The sequence below is a fragment of the Panthera leo genome, chromosome D2 (genome assembly GCF_018350215.1).
Source record: "Panthera leo isolate Ple1 chromosome D2, P.leo_Ple1_pat1.1, whole genome shotgun sequence".
Lineage (NCBI taxonomy): Eukaryota > Metazoa > Chordata > Mammalia > Carnivora > Felidae > Panthera > Panthera leo.
The window spans coordinates 52389899-52414506 of record NC_056689.1 but is presented as its reverse complement, the minus strand read 5'-3'; the positions used below and the strand labels follow the sequence as shown (position 1 = coordinate 52414506).

Below are 24608 nucleotides of genomic sequence, written 5' to 3'. Positions count from 1 at the left end.
TTCAGGCGCTGTGAGGGCCACTCTGTTTCTCATTAATCCCTTAGAGTACAACTGAAAGCCTGGAATGTTTACCAAGGCCCTTCTTCCTTGGTGGTGCCTGTGTGGAAGTGTATTTTAGGAATTTTAGAACTTGCTGAACTCTGTAAATATAATACATATTAGCTACACTCTATTTTCAAAGTTCTCTGGGTTATAGGCAAGAAATTAAGTGTGGAAAAGACTCAGCACAAATTGGAGCCAACAATTTGTTTGTCAAGTAGAAATGAATGCCTTCTTCATCTTATCGTCAATGGAAGGAGTGAGGTGAAAGAAATAAGTAAGGAAATAAATAATAGGGCAAACAAGTTAATGTAGAAACCAAATTTATTGATGGATTTACTGAGGGCAGATTATTTTCTTAGATATTATCCATAGGTTATGTTGACATCTGATTTTGCAGAGAAATTGTATCATTATTTTTATTAAGATAATTAACACTTCTGAAGGTAAATTTAGTTCCTTGAAGTAGCACGTTTTCTAATCTCTAATAGGGCTTGGCTTTACTTAGCTATCACAATCAAATCTCTCTAAAGTTATGCACTTAAGTTGATGTGGTCACCAAATGTTTTCTTTGTGTATATTCCTTCTTCTAGTGTGCTGATTCTTCATGCTGAAAAATGTCCACTTCCAGAAATTTGGCTGCTAGATCAAAACTGTCAGGACCCATCTAAGGGTTAAGATTTCAGTAAAGAAAAATATACATATACATATTTTATTATATACAAAGAACAAAGTTTCAGATGAAGGTAAACAAGAGGATAGAAATTATCATCATAATTAATAGCTTCAAAAAGCCCTTTTAAATCACTGGGACCTCTGCCCAAGATACAGGCCACATAGCCATTAGTCAGAGCTCTTGGTAGTTCTCCCATAAAAGTAATCTATATTCTGGAGAAGCTGGCTTCTTACAAACTCTGTGGGGGCTAATGTGTTAAGGCCTCATAAAGAAAGGAGTGCTTCTTCATCTAGGGGGAAACAGACTAAAAATATTGAAGGAAGGAATGCTTCTAGGGTTATGTTCATTGTTGATAGTAACTTTAGGCAGAGCCACAGAAAAGTGTTAAAGACTTCTAGATAAAATTCAGGCTATCTCATAATAAGAATAGATACCATTTTGTAGCTCTACAGATGGTTTGGTCGCAAATGAAAAAGGAGAAAATGAGCTGAGAATGCAGACTGGAAAAGTCTAGGGAAGGAAGCAAGCAGATACAGACATAATTCCATCGTATCAAGAAAAGAACGGAGATGGTCCTTCCCAAGACCAAGTTGGCGGTATTCACCTACATAAATTCAAGCCTAGAAGAACACTGCAACTTTTATATATGTGCTGCCTAGTGATATACCAGAAAGGGCTATTTTATATCAAAAGCTAAAAATACACATTTACTGAATGCAAGTCTCAAATAAAACCCAACTTAATGTACAGTGAACTACAAGAATGACAGAAAAATGGGCAGACATATTAAAGTCAACTAAATTTACAGTATTGCCTTGATATTTTCCTCTCGTTTTTCATCTATACATAAGGCTCAAGTTCTGGAGTTATAGGTTTTATTTTTCATTTTTCTTCAAAATAAAATGACCAATCCTCAAGTTAACTAAAGATTTATCTGGGCTCGTAGAGGTAATCTGCTCCTTGTAACAGAATGCTCTGTAGTTTCTTCCACTTTAGACCTCTCCACTGAATTAATGCCCCTGTTTTCTTTGTCTTTTCCATGTGATTTTTTATGCTGTGAATATTAAGGGAAGAAATTAAGTCAATAAAGTAACATTTTACTTTACATATTACAGATATGTTATTACATAACATAATACATATCAGTTACACTCTATTTTCAAAGTTCTCTGGGTTATAGGCAAGAAATTAAGTGTGGAAAAGACTCAGCACAAATTGGAGCGAACAATTTGTTTGTCAAGTAGAAGCGAATGCCTTCTTCATCTTACCATCAATGGAAGGAGTGAGGTGAAAGAAATACTAATTTTCTGCATGATTTTCCAAGACAAAATTATAGATTTTACTATAGGGCAGTGGTTCTCATCGGGGAGCAATTTTACTCCCCAGAGTACATTTAGTAATATCTGGAGACATTTCTGGTTGTTAAAATTGTAAGGTGCTACTGGCTTCCAGTGCGGAGAAGCCAGGGATGCTGTGAAACGTCCTGTAATAACAAGACAGTCCACCACGACAAAAGGATTATCCAGCTCGAAATGTCAACAGAGCTGCTATTGATAAATCCTGCTCTAGGAAAATGAAGATTTGATATCATGCAACAACAGGCAATTCTATTTTAAGCAGAGAATCTGATATATGGCTACCTTGAGGTGTTTTTTTAAGCTGTATTTTACCTTTTCTTTTAAACATTTCATATTTCTCACTTGGGAATTGTATTTCATTGGAATTCTCATACTTGCCCATAGAGAGCTTTAAGAGACCAATGACATCCATTGCAGACCCAGTCATCTATGCTGAGACAAATCATACATCAACTTTAGAATTTCAAACCCAGAAAATTTCCCCACATGAGACTGCTATCAGGGAAAACATAATTTTCAGACTTCAGCTGAAGGTCTAAAATCCAACCCCAAATCTTTTCTGGTACTGTAGGGACTTCCCTGCCACAGCTGAACCACTGAGCCTCGCCTTCAAAATATCATGAACGGTAGTAATGAAAGGATTTCCAACCAGAGATTAAGTAGTCACTAAGGTTCTCTTTTCTTAAGTTTCCTTCTTTCCTTAACTTTATAAGACAGAAGAGAGGGCTGAAAAGGGGAAAGAAATATATTTAGAGTTCTCTAACAGTAAAGCAAAAGGTAGGAAGGATTTGGGGATAAAATTACCTTGAGGCAGACATAGAGGAACTGAACAGAATCTAAGCTAGAAGTTTTAACCAGCTTACATGGGGGATGGAGAATTTTTAGACCTTGGTGGGAAGACCCCTGCAAGTCTATTAGATACAAGCACATGCATTTATCACAAGCAGCATTTCAACTGTAAAATGTAGACATCAATGTCTTATGTGGGAAAATCCCTCCTTTACAGACTGCGTCTAGGCTCATGTCTTCAAAACAAAGGGAAAAGTACTGGGCAGTTTATAGTGCCATGCTCCCAACAGTGTTGAAAAGGGGTCAGGAAAGGTTACAGGACTTAAGTGAGCAAGATCAAGGCAGGTGAGGGGCTCAGAAAACATGGGGGAATCCTTAACAAGAGAAAAGCCTCAGGTAGGAGAACTAAAATAACGTGAGAGGCCTTCAGTCTCTCAGTCTCTTAAACCTCTTGGCCTTCAGAGTCTGAGTATGGGCAGAGATAGGCTCTAGGACGTCCATGTCAAAGGTGGAGGGAAGAGAGAAATGACTGCTCTTCATATCCATCTGAGAATGTAGGAAGTGGAAAGGGGATAAATACAATAGCTAAAGAGTACTATCTGGGGATGGAATGAAGTCAAACTTTGCCTCCATTTATCCCATAGAAAACCCCTGACCAATTATCAGATTTGTGTAAATAATTTAAATCAGAAAAGTTAACAAGCTATCCCAAAGGAATGACAAAATATTTTCCCGTTTCACCCACCAAGAGTAGCACTTTCCTTCACACTGTACAGCCACTGACTTACATCAGATGTGGAAGGATTATCTGACAGGATATAATCAGGTACCTGGAAAAATGGAATCCCACCACTTGATGAACAATCCACGCTAGCATCTATAGATGGCTCTTGACTTGGAGGTTCTTCTATTGAGTGCCCTAGAACTGACTTTTCTTCATCCAAGTCCTAAAATAAGAAGGTAGACTAGTGATTAAGTCCAAGGACTTAAAAATCTTCACAAAAGTAAATGCAGTTTTCTTCTTTGAAAATAACGCAACATCCATTGCATAAAAGTTAAACCTCAACAAAATTCGTAGAAAGTCTAAAAAATAATGAAAATAATCCCAAATGTTTTCTCACAGAGAAGTGCTTATAATAGTGTTAAAAGTAGTAATCTCAGAATAATGGGATTACAGTTTAATTTTTAGTTTATATGTTACTTTATGACTTCCCAACTTGTCTATAATTACTATAGTTAAGGGGTGCCTAGGTGGCTCAGTGGGTTAAGCGTCCAACTCTTTTTTTTTTTTTAAGCTATTTATTTATTTGAGAGAGACTGTACAAGTAGGGGAAGGCAGAGACGGGGGGGAAAAGAGAGAGAGAATCTCAAGCAGGCTCTGCACCCTCAGCACAGAGCCCGATGCAGGGCTCCAACCCATGGGCCCTGAGATCATGACCTCAGCTGACACCAAGAATCAGATGCTTAACCAACTTGAGCCACCCAGGCACCCCTTGAGCACGGAGCCTGCTTAAGATTCTCTCTCTCCTTCTCCCTCTGCCCCTCCCCTGCTCACTCACGAGCATGCTCTCTCTCTCAAAAAAAATTAGTAACAATAATTACTAGAGTTAAGAGCACAGATTGTGGAGCTCTTGTAGGTTCTAATTCCAACTCCACACTGACGTAGGACAAGATACTTCTTAAGTTTCCTCACCTATAAAATGTGGATAGTACTAGCATCTACTTCAAAGGACTACTTAGAGAATTAACTGAGTATATATATTTAGGTAAAGTGCTTAGAACAGGCTGTCACATAATAAGCACAAATATCGGTTGTTATTATTATTATAACTTTAATAATTTTAAAATGCCCAGATTAAAAGAAACAGACTGAAGGGTCAGACGACTACCATTAATGAGACAGGGTAGGATTTAAGGGCAAAGAATAAAATTCTTCACATGAAGTTGATAACAAAAGGAGTTTATGCGAGAGATCTAATATTAGGAATGCTTTAAATTTTACCTGACTGATCTCTTCCTTGTTGTTTTCTGAACAGTTTAGCATCATTAACAGCTCAGGTTGCTTCCTTTTCAACTGATCAAGGAGCTGTTCACGTGGTTCAGTTCTCACCAGGGTTGATGGGTATAAGTAATTTTTCCTCTGTGGTGTCGTACCTTTAGCAGATTATATAAACGGGAAAAGAACTGAAGTGTGGGATTTGAAGAAGATTTTTTTAATGCTAAAATGTATACTTCCAAATGAGTCTTATCTTCCAAAGATATAGCCACTACCCTACACGGGATGGCCGCGTGGGTGTGTGTGTTTATGTGTATGTATACATGTATATAATACTCCAAAGTATGTTATGTATATAGCTTTGAAGTATAATTTCATACCATGAAACCTACTCAATGATTAATAAATTGACAGGGTCCACAACCCTCAATGCAATGCAAATAATGACTCAATTCTCATACTATTAAATAGTCTGTTATACTTTCTTCCCTAAATCATGATAGCCTACACTTATCTTTGCCATCTGACCTCTCAAAATGGTGATTCCTAAATGCCAAAAGTCCATGACAAAATAAGAGGTACACATAAGAAAATGCACAATGTGGTATGGTTTTTCCACTAAACTAAATTTATTTAATTACATTCCTCAATTTTTGGTATTAAAATGCCCTGATACAAAACAGTGCTAGATAGATGGTTGCTGGTTTTCATTTGCTTTTAAAATGTCTTCTCTTAACAAAGCCAGTTCCCTAAATGTTTGTAAAATTTTATTGAATTGGGATGCCCAAATTTCTACAAGTACATGTCACTTGTATCGTGACACCTAATCTTGATTAAAGCTATTTTAGGGTCCCAATTTTTCCATTTGAGTTGCCTATCAGGCAACAGCAGGACCTGCTTCTTATGAACATCTGGCACAGTACAAGGTTGACTTCAACTTTAAAAATTTGAACCATTCTATTTCCCTTTGAAATTACCTGTTGGGATATCCAATTTCAGATCCTGTTGTAGAAAGCAATTAAGCTTAGTCAAACCAATTTTTATGGTTTCATTAAATTCTAGACTTTGTGCCATTAATTTTTCTTCATCAGTAGTTATCTGATCAAAAAACATATTACGCTGGTTCTCATTAGCTGCTTTATGTTCATTTAATTTTTCAGTAATCTCTGAACTTGAAGCCTCACAACCTTGGTTTACAACCTGTAAATGATGCAAATGAGCTTTCATTATTAAAATCGAAGTTGTCAAATATTTTATTCAATATATTATTTCCTCTTACTTTGAAACTTTCCACAGTAAAGTTTTAAAAACACATGAAAAAGTAGAGAAAATAGTATAATTAACCCCCTTGTATTGACTACCCAATCTCAGTGTTTATCCATACATGGGGTATAGCTCAAACAAGATTAACCACTTCCTCTTCATCTTCCCATAGAATTATTCTAAAGCAAATCCTGTATGATTTCATTCATTTACTTCAGCATACATCTCTAAGAGTTCAGAGTTTTTTTAAGACCACTCTCATATCTAAAAAATTTAACATTGATTTCTTTATATCAAATGTCTAGTCAGCGTGCAAATTTCACAAATTGTCTGAAACGATTTTCACAATTCATTTGTTTGAATCAGAATTTATCATTAGATTTGGTTGATATGCCTTTAAGTAGGTGATATATAATTTATCACCCAAACTGAGATGCTCTTCAGAGTGAAAAGGGCTACTCTTAGTTATAATTACGTCCAAACAACTGATGTCAACAAGGACTATTCCAGGCAAACTAGGACTTAAGATCCTTTAGTCTTAATTCTCTTTTGATATAGGAGATCTTTCTTCATACTTTTCCCTTTGAAAAGTTTTTCTTCTTCAAAAAACTAGGTCTTTGCTCTGCTATCTCAAATTCTGGATCTGGTCAATTGCCATCTCTACACTGTATTTTCATATGTTTATCTATACTCTGTATTTTCTACAAAGTAGTGAGATCCAAAGGTTTGATGTAAATCAGGTTTAATTGTTTGGCAAGAATATTTTGTTGGTGATGCTGAAAGCACATAATGCCTAGTTGTGTCTCTCATGTGAAGATTAATCAGTTGAGGTACCTGGCTGGCTTAGGTAGTAGAGCATGTGGCTCTTGATCTCGAGGTCATGAATTCAAGCCCCACAGTGGGAGTAGAGTTAACTTAAAAAAAATAAATTCTAGGGGCACCTGGGTGGCTCAGTCAGTTAAGTGTCTGACTTCGGCTCAGGTCATGATCTCGCAGTTTGTGAGTTCGAGCCCTGTGTCGAGCTCTGTGCTGACAGCTCGGAGCCTGGAGCCTGCTTCGGATTCTGTGTCTCCTTCTCTCTCTGCCCCTCCCCCACTTGTGTTCTGTCTCTATCAAAAATAAGTAAATGTAAAAAAAAATATTTGGGGGGGGGGGGCGCCTGGGTGGCTCAGTCGGTTAGCGTCTGACTTTGGCTCAGGTCATGATCTCGTGGTTTGCGAGTTCAAGCCCCGCGTCGGACTATGTGCTGACAGCTCAGAGCCTAGAGCCTGCTTCAGATTCTGTGTCTCCCTCTCTCTCTGCCCCTCCCCTGCTCATGCTCTGTCTCTCTCTGTCTCAAAAATAAATAAAATATTAAAAATAAATAAATAAAAATAAAAAAAATTTTTAATAAAATAAAATAAAAAAATAAATTCTAAGAAAAGATTAACCGAGGGGCGCCTTGATGGCTCAGCTGGCTAAGCATCCGACTTTGGCTCAGGTCAAGATCTCATGGTTCGTGGGTTTGAGTCCTGCACTGGGCTCTGTGCTGACAGCTTGGAGTCTGGGGCCTGCTTCAGATTCTGTGTCTCCCTCTCTTTCTGCCCCTCCCCTACTTGTTCGTTCTCTCTCTCTCTCTCTCTCTCTCTCTCTCTCAAAAATAAATAAATAAACATAAAAAGAAAGATTAATTGGTTAAAAAAAAAGATTTATCCGTGAGTTTGAATGTGGTCACCCTATTAATTATAAAGTTCTCCTGGGGCTCCTGGGTGGCTCAGTCGGTTAAGCGTCTGACTTCGGCTCAGGTCATGATCTCGCAGTTTGTGGGTTCAAGCTCTGCATCAGGCTCCGTGCTGACAGCTCAGAGCCTGGAGCCTGCTTTGGATTCTGTCTCTCCCTCACCCTCTGCCTCTTCCTGACTCGTGCTCTGTCTCTCTCTCTCTCAAAAATAAACATTAAAAAAATAAAGTTCTCCTCTCCATCAGTTTGCATCAAAAGGTATAAGCAGTCATTAATGTCCACAAGGGTTATCTCACTAGAATTACAAAATGGTGATTTTCCAATTATGTCATTTCTTCTGCATTTTATTAGCTGGGATTCTTCTATGAAACCCTTTTCTTCATCCACTACCCTGCTAAACCAAGATAGAATTCTTTTTGGAAAGAGAGATGGATGCTCAACTCTTTCCCTTTATTTACCAGTTTTCAAAATAATGCACTGCTTCCCTAGCATGATCCAAAGGAGACCCAAGAAATTTGTATGAATTCACAAGCCTTAATATATTTAATGTATTTTAATCTATTATAGCAATTATTCTTTTTGATACACAAACTGTACTATCTTTAAACAAAGAAGTGTCATCAGGTAGACTCCTATCTCTTTTTGATACAACCCCACTAATCTTGAATAGCTCTCTTACTTTCTAGTATGACAGGATCTCTAGGCTTATCTGGTATATTTCTGGTTTCAAATCTGAACTCACCTATTTCTCCATTAGCCCTGATTCCTCTTGGTAAAAATAGCTTATAAAGCTTAAAATACTTACATCCTTTTACCCAGTTTCTGAGAATATTAGTAAAATCCTTTTATGACACAGAAAGAAAAACCAAGCCACAAAGGGCTCATGTAAGTATTAGGATCAAGCAAACACACAAACCTATCAAGTATCCTTTGAACAATCAAAACAGTATCTTAAAGCAATAACAGGTTTGAATTGCATATCCAAATAGAGTGCCCTTAACTGAAGGAACCAATAAGTCAAAAACCAAGGATAGATACAAGACAGATCAGATACATGTTAAATAATTTCAAGCTCTGGGGGACATGATACTAGATCTTGTATAAGCATACCAACTATTTATCCTTAAAATTTTAATTCATTATTTTAATTTTTTTTAATGTTTTTATTTATTTTTTGAGGCGGGGGGAAGGGTAGAGAGAGGGGGCGGGGAGAGAAGATTCGAAGCCGGCTCTGTGCTGACAGCAGAGAGCCCAGTGTGGGGCTTGAACTCACAAACCGTGAGATCATGACCTGAGCCGAAGTCAGATTCTTAACTTATGAGCCACCCAGTCACCCTAACCATTCATTATTTTAAAATATCATCTGGGGTAGCCTGGGTGGCTCAGTTGGTTAAATACCCAACTCTTGGTTTCGACTCAGGTCATTATCTCACAGTTTGTGGGTTTGAGCCCCACATCGGGCTATGCACTACTGGTGCAGGGACTGTTTGGGGTTCTCTCTCTCTCTCCCTCTCTGTCCCTCCCCCGTGCACACCCTCTCTCAAAATAAACCTTAAAAAAATAAAAATATCTGTTTTCAATCCAATTCTTATCCAAGAGTATTTAATTTCCTGATTATCACTATTCTCTCCAAAGTAAGTTCCAATTACAAAGTTATTACCTCCAGTAAGTTCTGAAGTTCTTCTTTCCTTATATTTAAGCAAGATACCCACTGTTCAGAAAAAGAAAGTGTGCTTTTGTTCAGAGCCTCACATCTCTGTTCAGTCTCTTGAGATACTAGTTCCAGGCTGCTATTAAGTTTATCACAGTGTTTCACAGACTCTTCAACCAGTTTTGTACCTTCTTGGTTAAAATGTCTGAGTTCCTGTGATAAGCCATCACAATCAGCACAAAATTGTGTATTATATGAGGTTGTTTTGCTGATTATATCCTTAGATTTCCTATAGAAAAAGAGAATAACATTGTTAAAAATGGAAAATTAAGACTCAAAAGATATATAACTTACCCAAGATCACACAGTTCAAAAATGGCATATCTGAACCCAGGCAGTCTGGCTCCAGAGCCCATGTTCTTAATTAATTTTCTATATTGAAAATGGATGCTTTAGGTGGTGTCTTTTCATAGCAGATTGATGTATCTGCCATTAAGTGACCTTTGGAAATGTCTCTTTTCTCATAAAACCCTTCCCAGCTCTCCTCCAGATATAATGCTTTACTTTGTACCTCTTAGAGTGATGACTATACTAAAAATAAAATCTATCTATGTGTTTCATTCCTCCTAATAGATTATGTTATCTAAGGGCATCACCTACAGACTCTAGTCTAATCCCTAAAGTGTCCACAATCAGTCTAGCACTCTGTTCTTAAGCAGTTTTGCCTTGCCTATGACATTAAATACATCATAAAAATTATAAATGTTACCAAACAAAGTCAACGATAAGGCTTTTAATAATTAAGAAGATTATATGGGATGTGACAAACTATACACCTGGCACACACAAGTACACTGCAATATAACCTTGGTGTAAAACTAAAGTCCTGTTACAGGACTACAGAGATAAACTTTGGTGAATGAAAGTTACCCTCTATTACCACTAGGTGGTACACCATGTGAGGAAACCAAATGAGGGAGTAACTATTTTGAAAACCAAAGTTCAACTATAGGTTAAATGGAAATGATTGAAAAAGGAAACGAAATTCAAGTAAGAGGCTGGAGACCATCAACACAAATCTAGTCCTTCAAGCAATCACAACCTGGTAGGAAGATGAAATTTATTCATAAGTGACCATAATCCATGATAAATACCAAAGGCACTGAGTGGGTCTCAAACTTCAGGATACATAAACCTCACCTAGATTCCTGGGCCCTACTCCTGGCTGATTCTTTTACATGGTTCCTGGACCACACTTTAAAAAACATTTTGAATAAATATCAGGAAGACAGGAAAAATGGCTTGCATAGGCCTTAAAGAGTATATCATAGTTTCCTTCCCATTTCAATCCTACTCTAGTATTCCCTTCAGAGCTATGGAAGAAGCCAGAAGTCCTGAAGTTTAGAGACTAGGAATTAAAAGTAGGGAAACTTTCTAGATCTAGAATCTAGAAAGAAGAATTCAGAATGGGACATGATATAAGGAATAGGATCATCAACAGAACTGGAAGACACATGACAGGAGTTAGGTAGTAAAACAGGTGATAGCTAGAATTCTAGAGCAGCACTGTTCAACAGAATATAATGTGAGCCACATAAGTTAACATAATGTAGCCACATTAAAAAAGAAAATAGGGAACTGGGGAACACCTAGGTGGCTCAGTTGGTTAAGCACCAACTCCTGATCTTAGCTGGGGTCTTGATCTCAGGGTGGTGAGTTCAAGCCCTGCACTGGGCTCCATGCTGGGTGTATAGCCTACTAAAAAAAAAAAAAAAAAAAAGATAAAGCAATCAGCATAACAGTGTACTGGGTGTATATAGCATATACAGAAGCAAAATATATGAAAACAATGAATATGAGATGAGGAGAAATTGGGAATGTATCCTATAAGGTCCTTTGATTACACCTGAAACAGTAAATTACATGAAGATGGATTAACATTACTTAAAAATGTGTATCATTAATCTTAGAAAAACTAATTAAAAAGGTAATTTTAAAAGTGTAAATGATAAGTCAATGGAAGAGATACAATGAAAATGTAAAAATCCTCAACTTAAATTTGGAAAGGAATAAAAGGAAACAAAGCACAAATGACGCAACAAAAAGAAACCAGCAATATGGTAGATTTTAATTCAACTATATCAATACTTCAAATGAGAATGGCCTAAACACACCAGTTAAAGGTGATACATTGTTAAATGTGATGAAAAAGCAATACCCAATTATGCGTTATCTCCAAGAAATCCACTTTAAATCTAAAGACTTAGCCCAAAAGTAAAGGGATTAGAGATACATTATATGCAAATAGTAATAAAAGGAAAGCTAAGTACTAATATGTTCCAGACAAAGTAGACTTCAGAACAAGGAAGATGACCAGGGATAAAAGGGGATATTATATAATGATAAAGTGGTCAATTCTCCAAGACATATCAACCTTAAATGTGTATGCAACTAACAACAGAACATCACATATGTGCAGCAAAAACTGATAAAACTGATGAGAAATAAACAAATCTAAAATTGTAGTCAGAGATTTCAACACCCTCTCTTAGTAATTGATAGAATAGGCAGAAACTCAGTAAGGATACGGATGACTCAAAAAATACTATCAATCAACTTGACCTAACTGACCTGTATAGAACACTTCATCCATCAAAAGCAGAACAAATTTTTCTCATATGGGTAGCACCAAATGAAGCATATCAGAGTAACACTGCAAGAACATCAAAAATAAAATTGTCATTGGAACCAGAGCTCACAAAAATGGGCCAGGACCTTCACACTAAACCTAAACAGAGTAAATGCCTGCTAAAAAAGATGGCTTAAATAGGATTCTGAATCTCCTAACATAAACCAAAAATGTTCAAGATACAATCAAAACCATTCTGGAAAATCACAACTTGAATGAGAAAAGACAACAGGTGCCAACACTGAGATATGAGATAATTCAGATGTTGGAATAATCTGTTAAGGATTTTACAGCAGCCTTACAAAAATGTTTCAATGAGCAACTAAAACTCTTTTGGAGAAAAAAAAAGAATTAAAATCTAGGCAAAGAAAAGAAGAGATTAAAAAAGAAGCAAATGAAAATTTTAAAACTGAAAACTCTAATAACTGAAATGAAACACCTCACTGAATGGGTTCAACAATAGGTTAAAGATGACAGAGGAGGGGCACCTGGGTGGCTCAGTCGGTTGGGCCTCCGACTTCAGCTCAGGTCACGATCTCGCAGTCCGTGGGTTCGAGCCCCGCGTCGGGCTCTGGGCTGATGGCTCGGGGCCTGGGGCCTGCTTCCGATTCTGTGTCTCCCTCTCTCTCTAACCCCTCCCCCGTTCATGCTCTGTGTCTCTCTGTCTCAAAAATAAATAAATGTTAAAAAAAAAATTAAAAAAAAAAAAAAAGATGACAGAGGAACATGAAGACAGTTCATAAAATTTACTCAATCTGAACAACAAAGAAAATATCTATAGCCTCAGAGACCTATGAGACCATAATAAAAGATCTAACATGTGTGTCACCAAACTCCTAGAAGCAGAGGAGAAAGAATATGGAGCTGAAAATGTTCAAATTTCCACAATTGGTGAAAGACATAAGGGTATACAGATTTAAGAAGCTGAGAAAATCCAGACAGGATAAACTCAAAGAAATATATAATCAAACTTCCAAAGACTAAAGATAAGGAAAACTATCTTGAAAACAGCTACGAGGAAATCACAACTGTGTTGTTCTTGACAACTACAACTAGTCCTGAAGGCCAATCCCAACTGAGGGACACCGTACTAAACAAATATTCTACCCTGTTGAAAAAAGGTTATAGACAAAGACTAAGGAACTACTCAGACTAAAGGAAATATGACAATCAAATGCAATGTGTGATCCTAGATTAAATCCTGGAGCAGAAGGAAAATCTTTTTCTTTTCCTACAAAGAACATCAGTGAGACAATTGGCAGAATTTGAATTAGGTCTGTATATTAGGTAATAAGAATTACTGATACTAATTTTCTGCTTTAGAAAATTGTGTTACGGTTATATAAGAGAATGTCCTTATTTTTAGGAATACAGACTGAAGTATTTAGGGGACAGTGAGCATCATGGCTGCAAACTATGCATAGCTAGTTCAGAAAAGATCTCTCTATATACAATATCAGAGGGAGGTGGGGAAGAGAGAGAGGGAATGAGAATGAGAAAGCAAACAATAAAATGTTAGAAATGAGAAACTGGGTTGATAAGATCTGTACTGTTTGAAGCCTTCTATTCTGAAATAATTTTAGGCAGAGAAGAGATAAAGAGAATTAAAAACTGCTTACTGTTCTGTATTTTCTTGGACACTACTAAGTGGTTTCTGGATGTTTTCACACTTTTCCTCCAAGGCACAGAATCTCTCTGCCCAAAGACTGATTAGCTCGTCAAGTTCCTGTAAGAAAGGTGTGGGAGAGGAAGAGGTTGAAGTTACGACACCTGAACTTTTCTTCCATACTACATGGAAGTATTTTTCCCATAGGTGAGAATTATACAAATTCCTGACAAGAGATCTTTAATTCCATCTCTCACCCATAGAGGAAAGCAGCAGAAGTGATATTAAAAGGATACTATTAAAGGGATTTTTCAAAAAGTAAATAATCAGCAAACTTTGCTATTTTAACTATTAATTCGTAGCAAGTTACCTTCAGTGTACCTCAGAACTAAGCAAACACACCAAGATGTCACATTATGTTATGAGAAGCACTTTGACAGATATACAGTACCCAGTTGCTTCTAAACTGATAACACTACTAGAAGGGAAAAGTAATGCTGATCATCTAATGGGTCAAGCAGTCCAAAAATAGTGTTAATTACTGAAGCTGAAATATTTTACAGAATCTGGCCGGATCATATTCATAAAGTGTAATTTTACCTTTTCTCATACCTGGCATCTTTAAAAGCGAGCTCTTATAAGGCACACAACATGACAGGGACTGAAATATACAATATGAAGAAGCTACACTAAAGACCCAGAAAGAGCTGAACATGCGCCCAGCAATCTTATTCACTGTTCGGTCCATTAGTTGGCCAACATCTCTAAATAACACATCAGCTGACAGCACATACCCAATACTGATTATGAATGAAGTCTGTCAGTATTTGTATTAGTCTCAAAGTAGAGGAAAATGCAGATATATCAGAATTATCTGCATGTAAATAGGTGTTCAGAGTTTTACATAATTGTTGTTAGTGCTAACCTCAAGTTCTAGAATACCTGAGAAATAGCTCACTTAGTAAACTTAACTTCCTTAAAGCCAGAGAAGTCAAACCATTCATGCTAAAATACTTTTCGGATCATAGGTATTTTGTTTCTGTTTAAACCATTGCATATTAATTTTAAACATTTCAAAACAGCTAATATATAAAAAGCTGATGTACCTTAGAACATAAGCCTAAAAAGTTAGACAAGTTGATGCAGAGATAATGAGAAACTGCTGCAATTTCAAATTGCAAGACTGTGTTCTAGAAACACACAGAAGAGCCACTCAAAAGTGGATGCCTTTCAGGGGCACCTGGGTGGCTCAGTTGGTTAAGCAGCTGACTCTTGATTTTGGCTCAGGTCATGATCAGGTTCATGGGTTTGAGCCTGGTGTTGGGTTCTGCTCTGACAGCGTGGAGCCTGCTTGGGATTCTCTCTCCCACTCTCTCTCCATCCCTACCCACTCACGTTCTGTCAAAATAAATAAACTTAAAAAAGAAAAAAAAAAAAAAAGGTAGATGCCTTTCAGGTACTACAATCACCACTACCACTATCAGAGGACCTAAATACTTTACATGCTTTCAAGCCCTCGGTTTCCTCATTAGAAAACTAGGCTAATAACAGAACCTGTATCTGTACTGAATAAACACATAGTGAGTGGCTCAATAAATGTTAACTATTACTTTCACTAATTTCTGACATTAATCCTTTCTCCAAAAAGTTTCATGTTTATCAATCAGGGAAACGAATAATCTTACTTTGAAGTTGCTTTAACTCTTGCCTAAAAATCTTGGATGTGTTTCTTTTCTCCTTTTGGATGACATGGATATGAATTTCCTCTCCCTCACTTTCCAAAGAAAAGGAAACCATTACTACTCACTAAGTCATATCAATAGTTTTATTGACCAAAGAGTTCTGTCTTGTAATAACTGGCCTCATTTAATAAAACTTTCCACACTCATTACTCGGGCCTCAGGAATATCAGGAGTTGTTTTCCATGTATCTCATCTTCAGAGATTATGACTTCCTTGGTTTGGAGGTTTGCTTTTGGTTTAAAACCTCATGCACTGAAGAACAGTTTACATGGAAGAAGGTTAAGTCATGAATTATATTTATAATTAATCAATAAAAAGAACTGTATTTACAATTCAAATGTCTGACATCAATGAGACAGAAATAGCAAGATACAGCACAGCATAACTTATGAAAAAGAATAACCATCCATGTTACCATAGAAAAAAACAATTTATCAGGTTTGCTACAGATACATGTTCACTGCAAATATTATAACCATTTCCTTCTAATTGTACCCCCAAATGTATGTTTCTATAGTTTCATCTTTCATCTTGGTGTGATAAAGGGATTGTCTTATTTGTTCTACTATGCTTTCGTATAGGGTTCTAAATGTAGCAAATCCTGAAATACTAACTGATCAAGAAAAGTATTCTTAATTATTTTGTATTAACTATTGTTATAAGCAAGAGCGGCTATGGTATTTTCAGATTTCTTAAATTAGTTCTACAGCATTCAGATTACATAACAAGGATTATCAAGTTAAAGATTATAAAACTTCCTTTTTATGCTCCCCAAATCACCTAAATGAGATACCTGTGAATGGATTTTTTTTATTGTCTTCAGGTCTTCAGTTAAGTTTTCACATAGCTTCTGTGATTCAGCCAAGGATGAAATCGTATTTTCTTGTAGTTCATGTAGACTGTTACACAGCATACTGAGAAAGCCATCCATTTCCTTTTTCTGATCTTCTATCTTTGAAGGAAAAAGTTAGTTTCTTTTAGTTAAAATTTTTTTTGTTTTAGTTTGTCTTTTTTGGAACACATACGAAATAGAAAAGGTAGAAAACAGTATGCAGAGAGAAGTCTTTCCTCTCTAGCCCCTGGAACCTCAATGCCACTCTTACCTCCAAGAGATGACTGCTAAACACTTTCAGCGATATTTTATCCATATTTAGGCAGATGTGTATACATAGGCATGTATACATGAATATGCATGTCTTCTTTACCCACCCATGATAGCATGCTATACATGCTACTATGTAAACAAATATTTATCCTGAAGATCATTCTCTTTTTTTTTTTTAGCCATGTGATGTGATCACATCAATGGCAGCGAGCATCCTATCTCTTCTCTCCTCCAGATTCCAACTCACAACCCATGGCTTTTGCATTGTAGACAAGTGTGGCCACAGACACATGGAATTTCTTTCTTAAACAACAATTTGATTTTGAGAAATTAAGAACATAACATTTGCTACCTTACTAGCCACTGTCAATGAAGTCTTGAAAATATGCTTCAGTTGACTGTTGATTTTCAGTATAGACACCACAGTGGGGGATAAAGTTGTTTCCAGTGAACTTAGAAGGTCAGTCTTAAGTACATCCTGGTTTTAAAAATAAACAAGTCTTTTAAAAAAATATTTTCACTTTCATAAACCTGAGTGGTTAATGATAGTATCTTAAATACTTTGTTAACACATGCAGAATAAAATTCTAACTTTCCATTGTCTAATCTTTATAGCCTATAGAGCCTATTTGTTTCTAGAGTTTATATTCACCGTAAGTTACTTATTCCTACCTATAGTAATTAAGAAAATAGTCATGTAGCATACAATAGATTCTTAACAGTCTAACACAATAGAGGTCCAAAGAATTCAAAAGAGGGGAAAATGACCATCCTTTTCTAAGGATTTCAGCATTGCAAATAAAGAATTTTTTTTTTTTAAAAAAGCAAATACAGGGCGCCTGGGTGGCTCAGTCGGTTAAGCGGCCGACTTCGGCTCAGGTCATGATCTTGCAGTCCGTGAGTTCGAGCCCCGCGTCGGGCTCAGTGCTGACAGCTCAGAGCCTGGAGCCTGTTTCAGATTCTGTGTCTCCCTCTCTCTGACCCTCCCCCGTTCATGCTCTGTCTCTCTCTGTCTCAAAAATAAATAAACGTTAAAAAAAAAATTTTTTTTTAAATAAAAAAAAATTTAAAAAAGCAAATACATTTTAACAAAATAAATTTCAAATAAGCTTAGGTTACTAGTCAAAAAAGCAGAGACCAAATAGCCTTCAAAGGCAGGCTTTCAGCTGGAGGTATTTAATTAACTTTGAAGACTTGGTGACTTACATGCTATCATATCTGAAGAACTCATTAAAGTTCTTGTTCTTGTCAAGGTATATGGAAAGTTGAGAATATACCATAGACTGAGGATTTTTACAAAAAGGAAAAAAAATCCCCTTTTACAAAAAGGAACCTAAGTTCCCTTCACTTGGGCAGGGTGAGGAGCTATAATAGAAATAATTAGTGAATACTTAAAAAAAAAAAAAAAAAAAGGCTACTGGTATTTTTTTGGAAAGAAAAGCTATCACACTCATTCCAACTCATTCTGCAGGAGCAGCCGTCATCTCTGTTGACTCAAGCAATGCTTACAAAGTCATATATAACGTGGTAGGAAGACATCAATACACAGTCTTAGCATTTAGTTCATGAATCAATTTCCCAAAAGTTAGTACCAACTGAGCATCTATTAACTTTGTCAAATTGGGTGAATGAAGAAATATATCAAATAGTGTCATATAAGCACTGAATCTAGGCAGAGTGTCAGCTAACATTTGTAATTATTTACTTGGAAAATGTTCAACAAATATGGTTAGACTCCATTTAATAAATTAATAATGAAGAGAAAGCTATTATCACTACACTGTAAATTATATAATAAGTCTTAGGTGATTTATTTAGTAGCTTAAACACCTAGGAAATTCACTAATTGGCAGCAATTGGAAATGCAGATTAATTGCATTCTCCATCCCACATCTGAAATAAAAGGAGAATGTCAAGAGTAGATTAATTCTGGTTTCCTTTTGAATATCATATTTTAATTTCGTTTATGTTTCTTTAATCTTTTTAGTACTGGTTAAATTTGGAAGATGTTGATTAAAGCATTTCCTCTGATTTAAAATAATAATAATAATAATAATAATAATAATAATAATAATAAGGTTAGACTCTAAAAGGGAGGCAGAGAGCCTGCACCAAGAAGAAAACCAAGTAAGTGATATGGCCAAGAACTTCATACGTAAATCATACAATTACAAAATAAAGAGTATTATTCAAATCAGCTATGAAAGAGGTAATACTAAGTGTAATTAGATGAGTGGCTTCTATAGAACTACAAAAAAGAATCTTACAGTTAAGGCCCAGAAAGGCTTGATCACACAGATCTGATCCCATAAGTTGTCATATATGTTCCTAGAATTCTAGGGGTTGTTTTTCTTGCACTTTTCTGTATTAGTGTAGTTTTAAATTAACCATCTTCTATCCCCTCTGGTTGGGTCAGTTGTAACATCAGCACGACCACTGCAGAACCCTTGAGGAAAGGATGACTTACCAATTTCTGAGCCAACTAACAACCCATGGGTCCCTTGAATTCATCTGGTGCTAAACCTGCCCTCTCTAGTTACTGGGCATATTAACTCCTGCTCTTAATGTTACAAGATATAAGTGAAAAAAGTCTTAAAGGTTGGTTATATGCATTTGGAAATTAATCTTTCTGGGAGAAAAAAAAAAAAAAAAACGGTCTTTATATTGTCTTTAAAAATATAAACCTACTCTTAAAGTGCTATGTTTATCACCATTTCTGATAAAGCTTAAAATGAAAGAGCAGTTAGCATTGTTTTTGAAGACTTTGCGAAGTAACCCTTCAAAAATAATTTAAGAGATTTACTAACAATCAATGTTTGAAGTACAGTTTTACTTTCTGCTGCTAATGATTGTTCTTTTAATATCATATTAGAAATCTGAGAAACATGTGTAGACACATTTTCTGGAACAGATGTGAGCGATCCCAGTGCTGTTGTAGTAATTGTGTCTAATGCAGAGACACTGGAAGACAGCAGGTTACCTACACCAAAAAGAAAAAAGATACAAACTTTGACATAAATATATTTATACAGTTAGAACCACTTCAAAGAGGTTTCTAAACTTACATACTTGCTGTGGAAATTTGTAGTAACAAATAAGCTTAAAATAAATGGTTCACTACCTAAGCTAGGAAATCTAATCAAATAGAAATTATATATGTTCCACTGTACTCTGCAAGCACTCGATATGCTTGTCAGTGTAGCAGAGCCATCACTATAGTTCACAGTAAGCCAAGAATTATTCTGATCTCTAGCTATAGGTAATCATAGTACTACAGTAAGTGGAAGAGGTTATAAAAGAGAAACTACAAATCGGTAAGCCAAACTTAGAGTGGTTGGCTTAGAGTGACTAGACTGTAAGTGACTTACAAATTTTTACATTTCTGTATCTCATGAATTTTCTATAGTGAAGATAATATTTTCATATAAAATAAACTAATACTTAGGAGTTTTTTCCTAAATGAAGATAGCAACAATGGGTATGGTTAAAACTTACTTTATAAAAAGCAGACAAAAACAACAACTAAGACTTGTTTTAATTCCAAGGCGGGAAAAGCACTGTTCCCTAGTTTGAGCAGCCAGTGTGTGCACTGGAGGGACTACTGACATGGTCACCCCAGTTTCTTATGATAGTAAATGATCAGTTTTGAAATTAGTTTCACGCTAATCACACAAAGACTAGAATAATCAGAAATGCTTGAACCTGGGGTGCCTGGGTGGCTCCGTCAGTTAAGCGTCCTACTTCAGCTCAGGACATGATCTTGCAGTTTCTGAGTTTGAGCCCCGCATCGGGCTCTGTGCTGACAGCACGAAGCCTGGAGCCTGCTTCTAATTCTGTGTCTCCCTCTCTCTCTGTCCCGCCCCCTGCTCACACTCTGTCTGTCTCTCTCTCTCCCTCTCTCAAAAGTAAATAAACATTTTTTTAAAACATTAAAAAAAAAAATGCTTAAACTTACCAAACAAAGTCTTGTGAACTTCTAGCATGACCTTTTGTTTTGAGCTGCTATCCTTAATTAATTCTTCCATTCTGTTAAACAGACCATTCAGGTTTTTGCCAAAAACATCCTGAGCTTCTGCATTGTGCTGATCAATTGCCTTCTTACGATCCAGTTTTGAATGGAGACCAGATACATCTTTTGTAGTTTCTTCAACTGTGGTAAGCAACTACATACGATTTTTAAAAATAAATGTTGATTAAGATGGGTATCACAAAAGCAGACTACTGAAAATATCTGTGCTACATACAGATTTCTCCTGACAAGAACTAGTAAATTTTGAGGCGTATGGGTGGCTCAGTCAGTTAAGCATCCAACTCTTGATTTCAGCTCAGGTCATGATCCCACGGTTAGTGGGAACGAGACCTGTGTCGGGCTCCACACTGACAGCAAAGAGCCTGCTTGGGATTCTCTCTTTCTCTCTCTCTCTCTCTCTCTTTCTCTCTGCCCTTCCCCAGCTGGTACTCTCTCTCTCTCAAAATAAATAAACTTAAAAAAAAAAAAAAAAAAAAAAAAAAAAAGAACTCAGTAAGTTTTAGACATTTGTATCAGAATACATTTTCAATTCACACTAATTTATCCAGTTGCCCAAGAATTTCCCCTCACCTAGCAACCTAGGCAAGGAAAAGGGATTTTGCCAACCTAATACAGTAATTATGCTCCCTCACAATTTTTTTTCTATTATGTGTTACTATTTCCTCTAACGTGCACCTAATAAAAAATTAAATACTTTCAACATCTCCCATCATTAGAAGGTGCTAAATTCTTTATGACTGATTAGTTTCAATCATGACCAAAGGGAAAAGTATCACCTCATTATTCTAAATGTCTTCAAAGTATATTAAAATCATTCTCTATTTGCAAAACTTCAGGAATGTTTTTTTGTTAAGTCAGCAACTCTAGTGAGGAAAATTCAGATGAAATAATAAAACAGTGTTCTTTAAATTGACAGAAATGTCATTTGGAGTGAATAAATAGTGAATAAATAGCATAATTAATGCTTAAGCAAACAAAGTCACTTCTACCCATTCTCTAATTTCTTGAACACAAGTATAAATCAAAACAAAGGACAAACCCTGCTGGCAGCATCATGAAGTTTCTCCTCAGTACTTTCCAAAGCTGATGTAATATACTCTTCTTCAACAAGTTGTAATTTCGTTTCTTGTAAATGTTTTTGAGTGGTTTCAAGTTCCTGTGTCTTATTTTGCAGGTCAGATTTACACTGGTCAAGTTCATTTTTATTATCCATAAACAACTCTGTAACCTAAATAGAACATATTAAACATTTTTTTAAGAATTACACAATGCTTAACTGGTTGGTGAGATACCTGGCTAGTTCGTAATATAATGTAAGAAGAACTAAACAAATTATTTCCATGCAAAGTTGTGACAAGTTGTAACAAGCTAACAGGTAGGTTAACACATTTTATAAGATATCTTGTTTCTGCCTGTAAATTCATTAAAAACCATGAGATGAAATAATAGGTCTAGAGTAGTGGTGTTAGTTCTTCAGGTTCCTTCCAGCACTGACAGTGTGAGGGGTGGCACAGAATGGTCAGGTCTGTCCACCTTAGTTATTCAACATCTAGTTTCTTCTAGTATCTGCATCCCTCATCTGATAAACACAGTAATGAAAATGTCTCCGTCTTCACTATTTACCTCTTATAATAAAACCTCACAATTCAGTTAATTTCTTATAATGCTGCATTAACATAAGGGGCAAACAGCTTCTTCATCATTGATGACAGTAAAATGATGATACAACTGACAAAGAGTCAGCAAGAAAAAAAAATATCTTAAAGAATAAAGACAAGGGGGTACCTGGCTGGCTCAGCAGGTAGGGTATGTGACTCTTGATCTCAGGGTCATGAGGTCAAGCCCAACACTGGGCATGTAGCCTACTTTAAAAAAAAAGAAAGAGGGCACCTGGGTAGCTGTTGGTTGGGCATCCAACTCCTGATTTTGGCTCAGGTCATGAATCTCACAGTCATGGGACCAAGCCCACATCACTTAGTGTGGAGCCTGTTTGGGATTCTCTCTCTCCTTCTCTCTGCCCCTCCACTGCGTACACATCTCCTCTCTCTCTCTCTCTCTCTCTCTCTTTCTCTCTCTCTCAAAATAATTAACTAGTTAAAGAAAAAAAAGAAAGAAAAAATGTGGCTTGTCTCAACTGAGATATACAGATGAAGCACACAAAGGATTTCAAACACAGTACAAATTAAAAGAATGTAAAGAAAAAAAGGGGAGTGGGCATCTGGCTGGCTCTGTCAGTAAAGCATGTGACTCTTGATCTTGGGGTTTCAGGGTTGTTAAGTTCAAGCCCCACATTGGGTGAAGAGATTACTTAAAGACAAAAAACCTTGGCGGGGGGGGGGGGGGGGGGTCTCAGTCAGTTAAGCATCTGCCTCTTGATTTTGGCTCAGGTCATGGTCTCATGGTTCATGGGTTTGAGCCCCTCAGCAGGACGAAGTCCACTTGGGATTCTCTGTCTCCCTCTCTCTGCCCCTCCTCCGCTCACGTGCACTCTCTCACTCAAAAATAAATAAGTAAACACTAAAAAAGTAAAAATAAAAAATCTTGGGGCACCTGGATAGCTCAGTCAGGTGAACATCTGACTCTTTCCTGACTCTTGATCTTGGCTCAGGTCACGATCCCAGGGTCATGGGATTGAGCCCCCATTGGGCTCTGCGCTGGGCATGGAGCCTGCTTGAGATCCTCTCTTTCTCCCTCTCCCTCTGTCCCTCCCCTACTTGTGCACACATGTACTCTTTCAAAAAAAAATCTTAAAAAAAGAAAGAAAAAAGTAAAAATATCAGGTCCTTCACATTCTGAAATTTTAATATGTGCTTCCCATGTAACATTCAATACCGTTTTAAATGCTTACCCTACTTAGCTCCTCCTCAACGGCACCAATTTTTTCAATCAATTCTACAATCTGTTCTTCTTGAACAGTTAGTTTTCCACTCATGGCTCTAAAATAAAGTTTAATATAAGTTTAGCAATTAATATTTTTTCTTAATCCCTTTAAAATGTATTTTAACACAATTGTGGCAGTTCTACATCATCTCTACCATTTATCATTATGATAACGATGCCTAAGTGTCAATAAGCAATAAATATGAATTACAAAACACAAATGGATTCCTTGTCCTTGTTTCATAAAAGGGCTGTTCTTCTTGTGATCTCCATTTTGAAAATGAGAATCCCTACCTATGAGGGAAAAAAGCATGTGTGTATATAAAATTTGAGATGCTACAAAGCTGACAAAGGACTATAACTCACATAAAGTACAGGTGGGGGCAGGGGGATACAACATAAGTGGCTGCTATCAGGAATATGGCGTATAAATAGGACCCACAGAATCCAAGAAAGGCTTGGGGCTTGAAGGCATCAGGTGTCACCGGAGGAAGGGATGAGATAAGGGGCAAAAACTGGAGAAGTGAATTAAAGTATATGTACAGAACAATTATACCTTTTGCCTCTTGCACACAAACCCCAGTATACACCCCAACACCCACCACCATCACACCACCACATAAATCTTCATGAGATGGAAGGGTTATCCTCTAGAACACAGTTCCCCCGCCTCAGCACTATTGACATTTTGAATCAGATGATTCTGGTTCACTTTAATGGGTCTCTGATTTCTTCAGCATTAGCAAGTTTCAGAAGTGAATGCTATCTTTTGTAGCCTCGTTCCTTCATAACTACCAACAATTTTCTATTCCACACTGTGCTTAAGTGACAAAGATACTTTTGTGAATGTGAATTTCCTCACATTATTAGCTAACGATATTGGTGATTAAAGAAAAGGCTAGAACTGATATATAAGAGGAGAGTTAATTCTGACAGTCTTTCCATTAACTATGTTAGTTCTTTATTGGAAATAGCTCTTTAATGTGAATGAGATATTTGAAATGCTTTCCTTATACTGAATGTACATGAGGTAATGCAACATTATTTCATGGATGATATAGTTTT

At 36.6% G+C, this 24608-nt stretch overlaps 2 protein-coding genes across 4 annotated transcripts in view; one reads left to right on the top strand and one right to left on the bottom strand.

Moving 5' to 3' along the window:
* Nucleotides 1-24608, top strand: part of IDE (insulin degrading enzyme) — a 195033-nt gene that overhangs the window by 19334 nt on the left and 151091 nt on the right. For all 3 annotated transcript variants that reach the window (XM_042909112.1, XM_042909111.1, XM_042909110.1), the window contains exon 3: nt 20671-20788. The gene's annotated coding sequence lies outside the window, so the exon portion shown is untranslated. The remainder of the gene's footprint in view (nt 1-20670; nt 20789-24608) is intronic.
* Nucleotides 346-24608, bottom strand: part of KIF11 (kinesin family member 11) — a 44194-nt gene continuing 19931 nt past the window's right edge. Inside the window, exons 11-22 of the mRNA XM_042909106.1 lie at nt 23512-23599; nt 21703-21891; nt 20589-20796; nt 19441-19613; nt 16986-17111; nt 16322-16480; nt 13800-13906; nt 9501-9780; nt 5836-6058; nt 4865-5016; nt 3693-3809; nt 346-1769 (exon numbers count right to left, since the gene is read on the bottom strand). Coding sequence (XP_042765040.1) covers nt 1638-1769; nt 3693-3809; nt 4865-5016; nt 5836-6058; nt 9501-9780; nt 13800-13906; nt 16322-16480; nt 16986-17111; nt 19441-19613; nt 20589-20796; nt 21703-21891; nt 23512-23599 — 1954 coding nt within the window. The 3' untranslated portion in view covers nt 346-1637. The remainder of the gene's footprint in view (nt 1770-3692; nt 3810-4864; nt 5017-5835; nt 6059-9500; nt 9781-13799; nt 13907-16321; nt 16481-16985; nt 17112-19440; nt 19614-20588; nt 20797-21702; nt 21892-23511; nt 23600-24608) is intronic.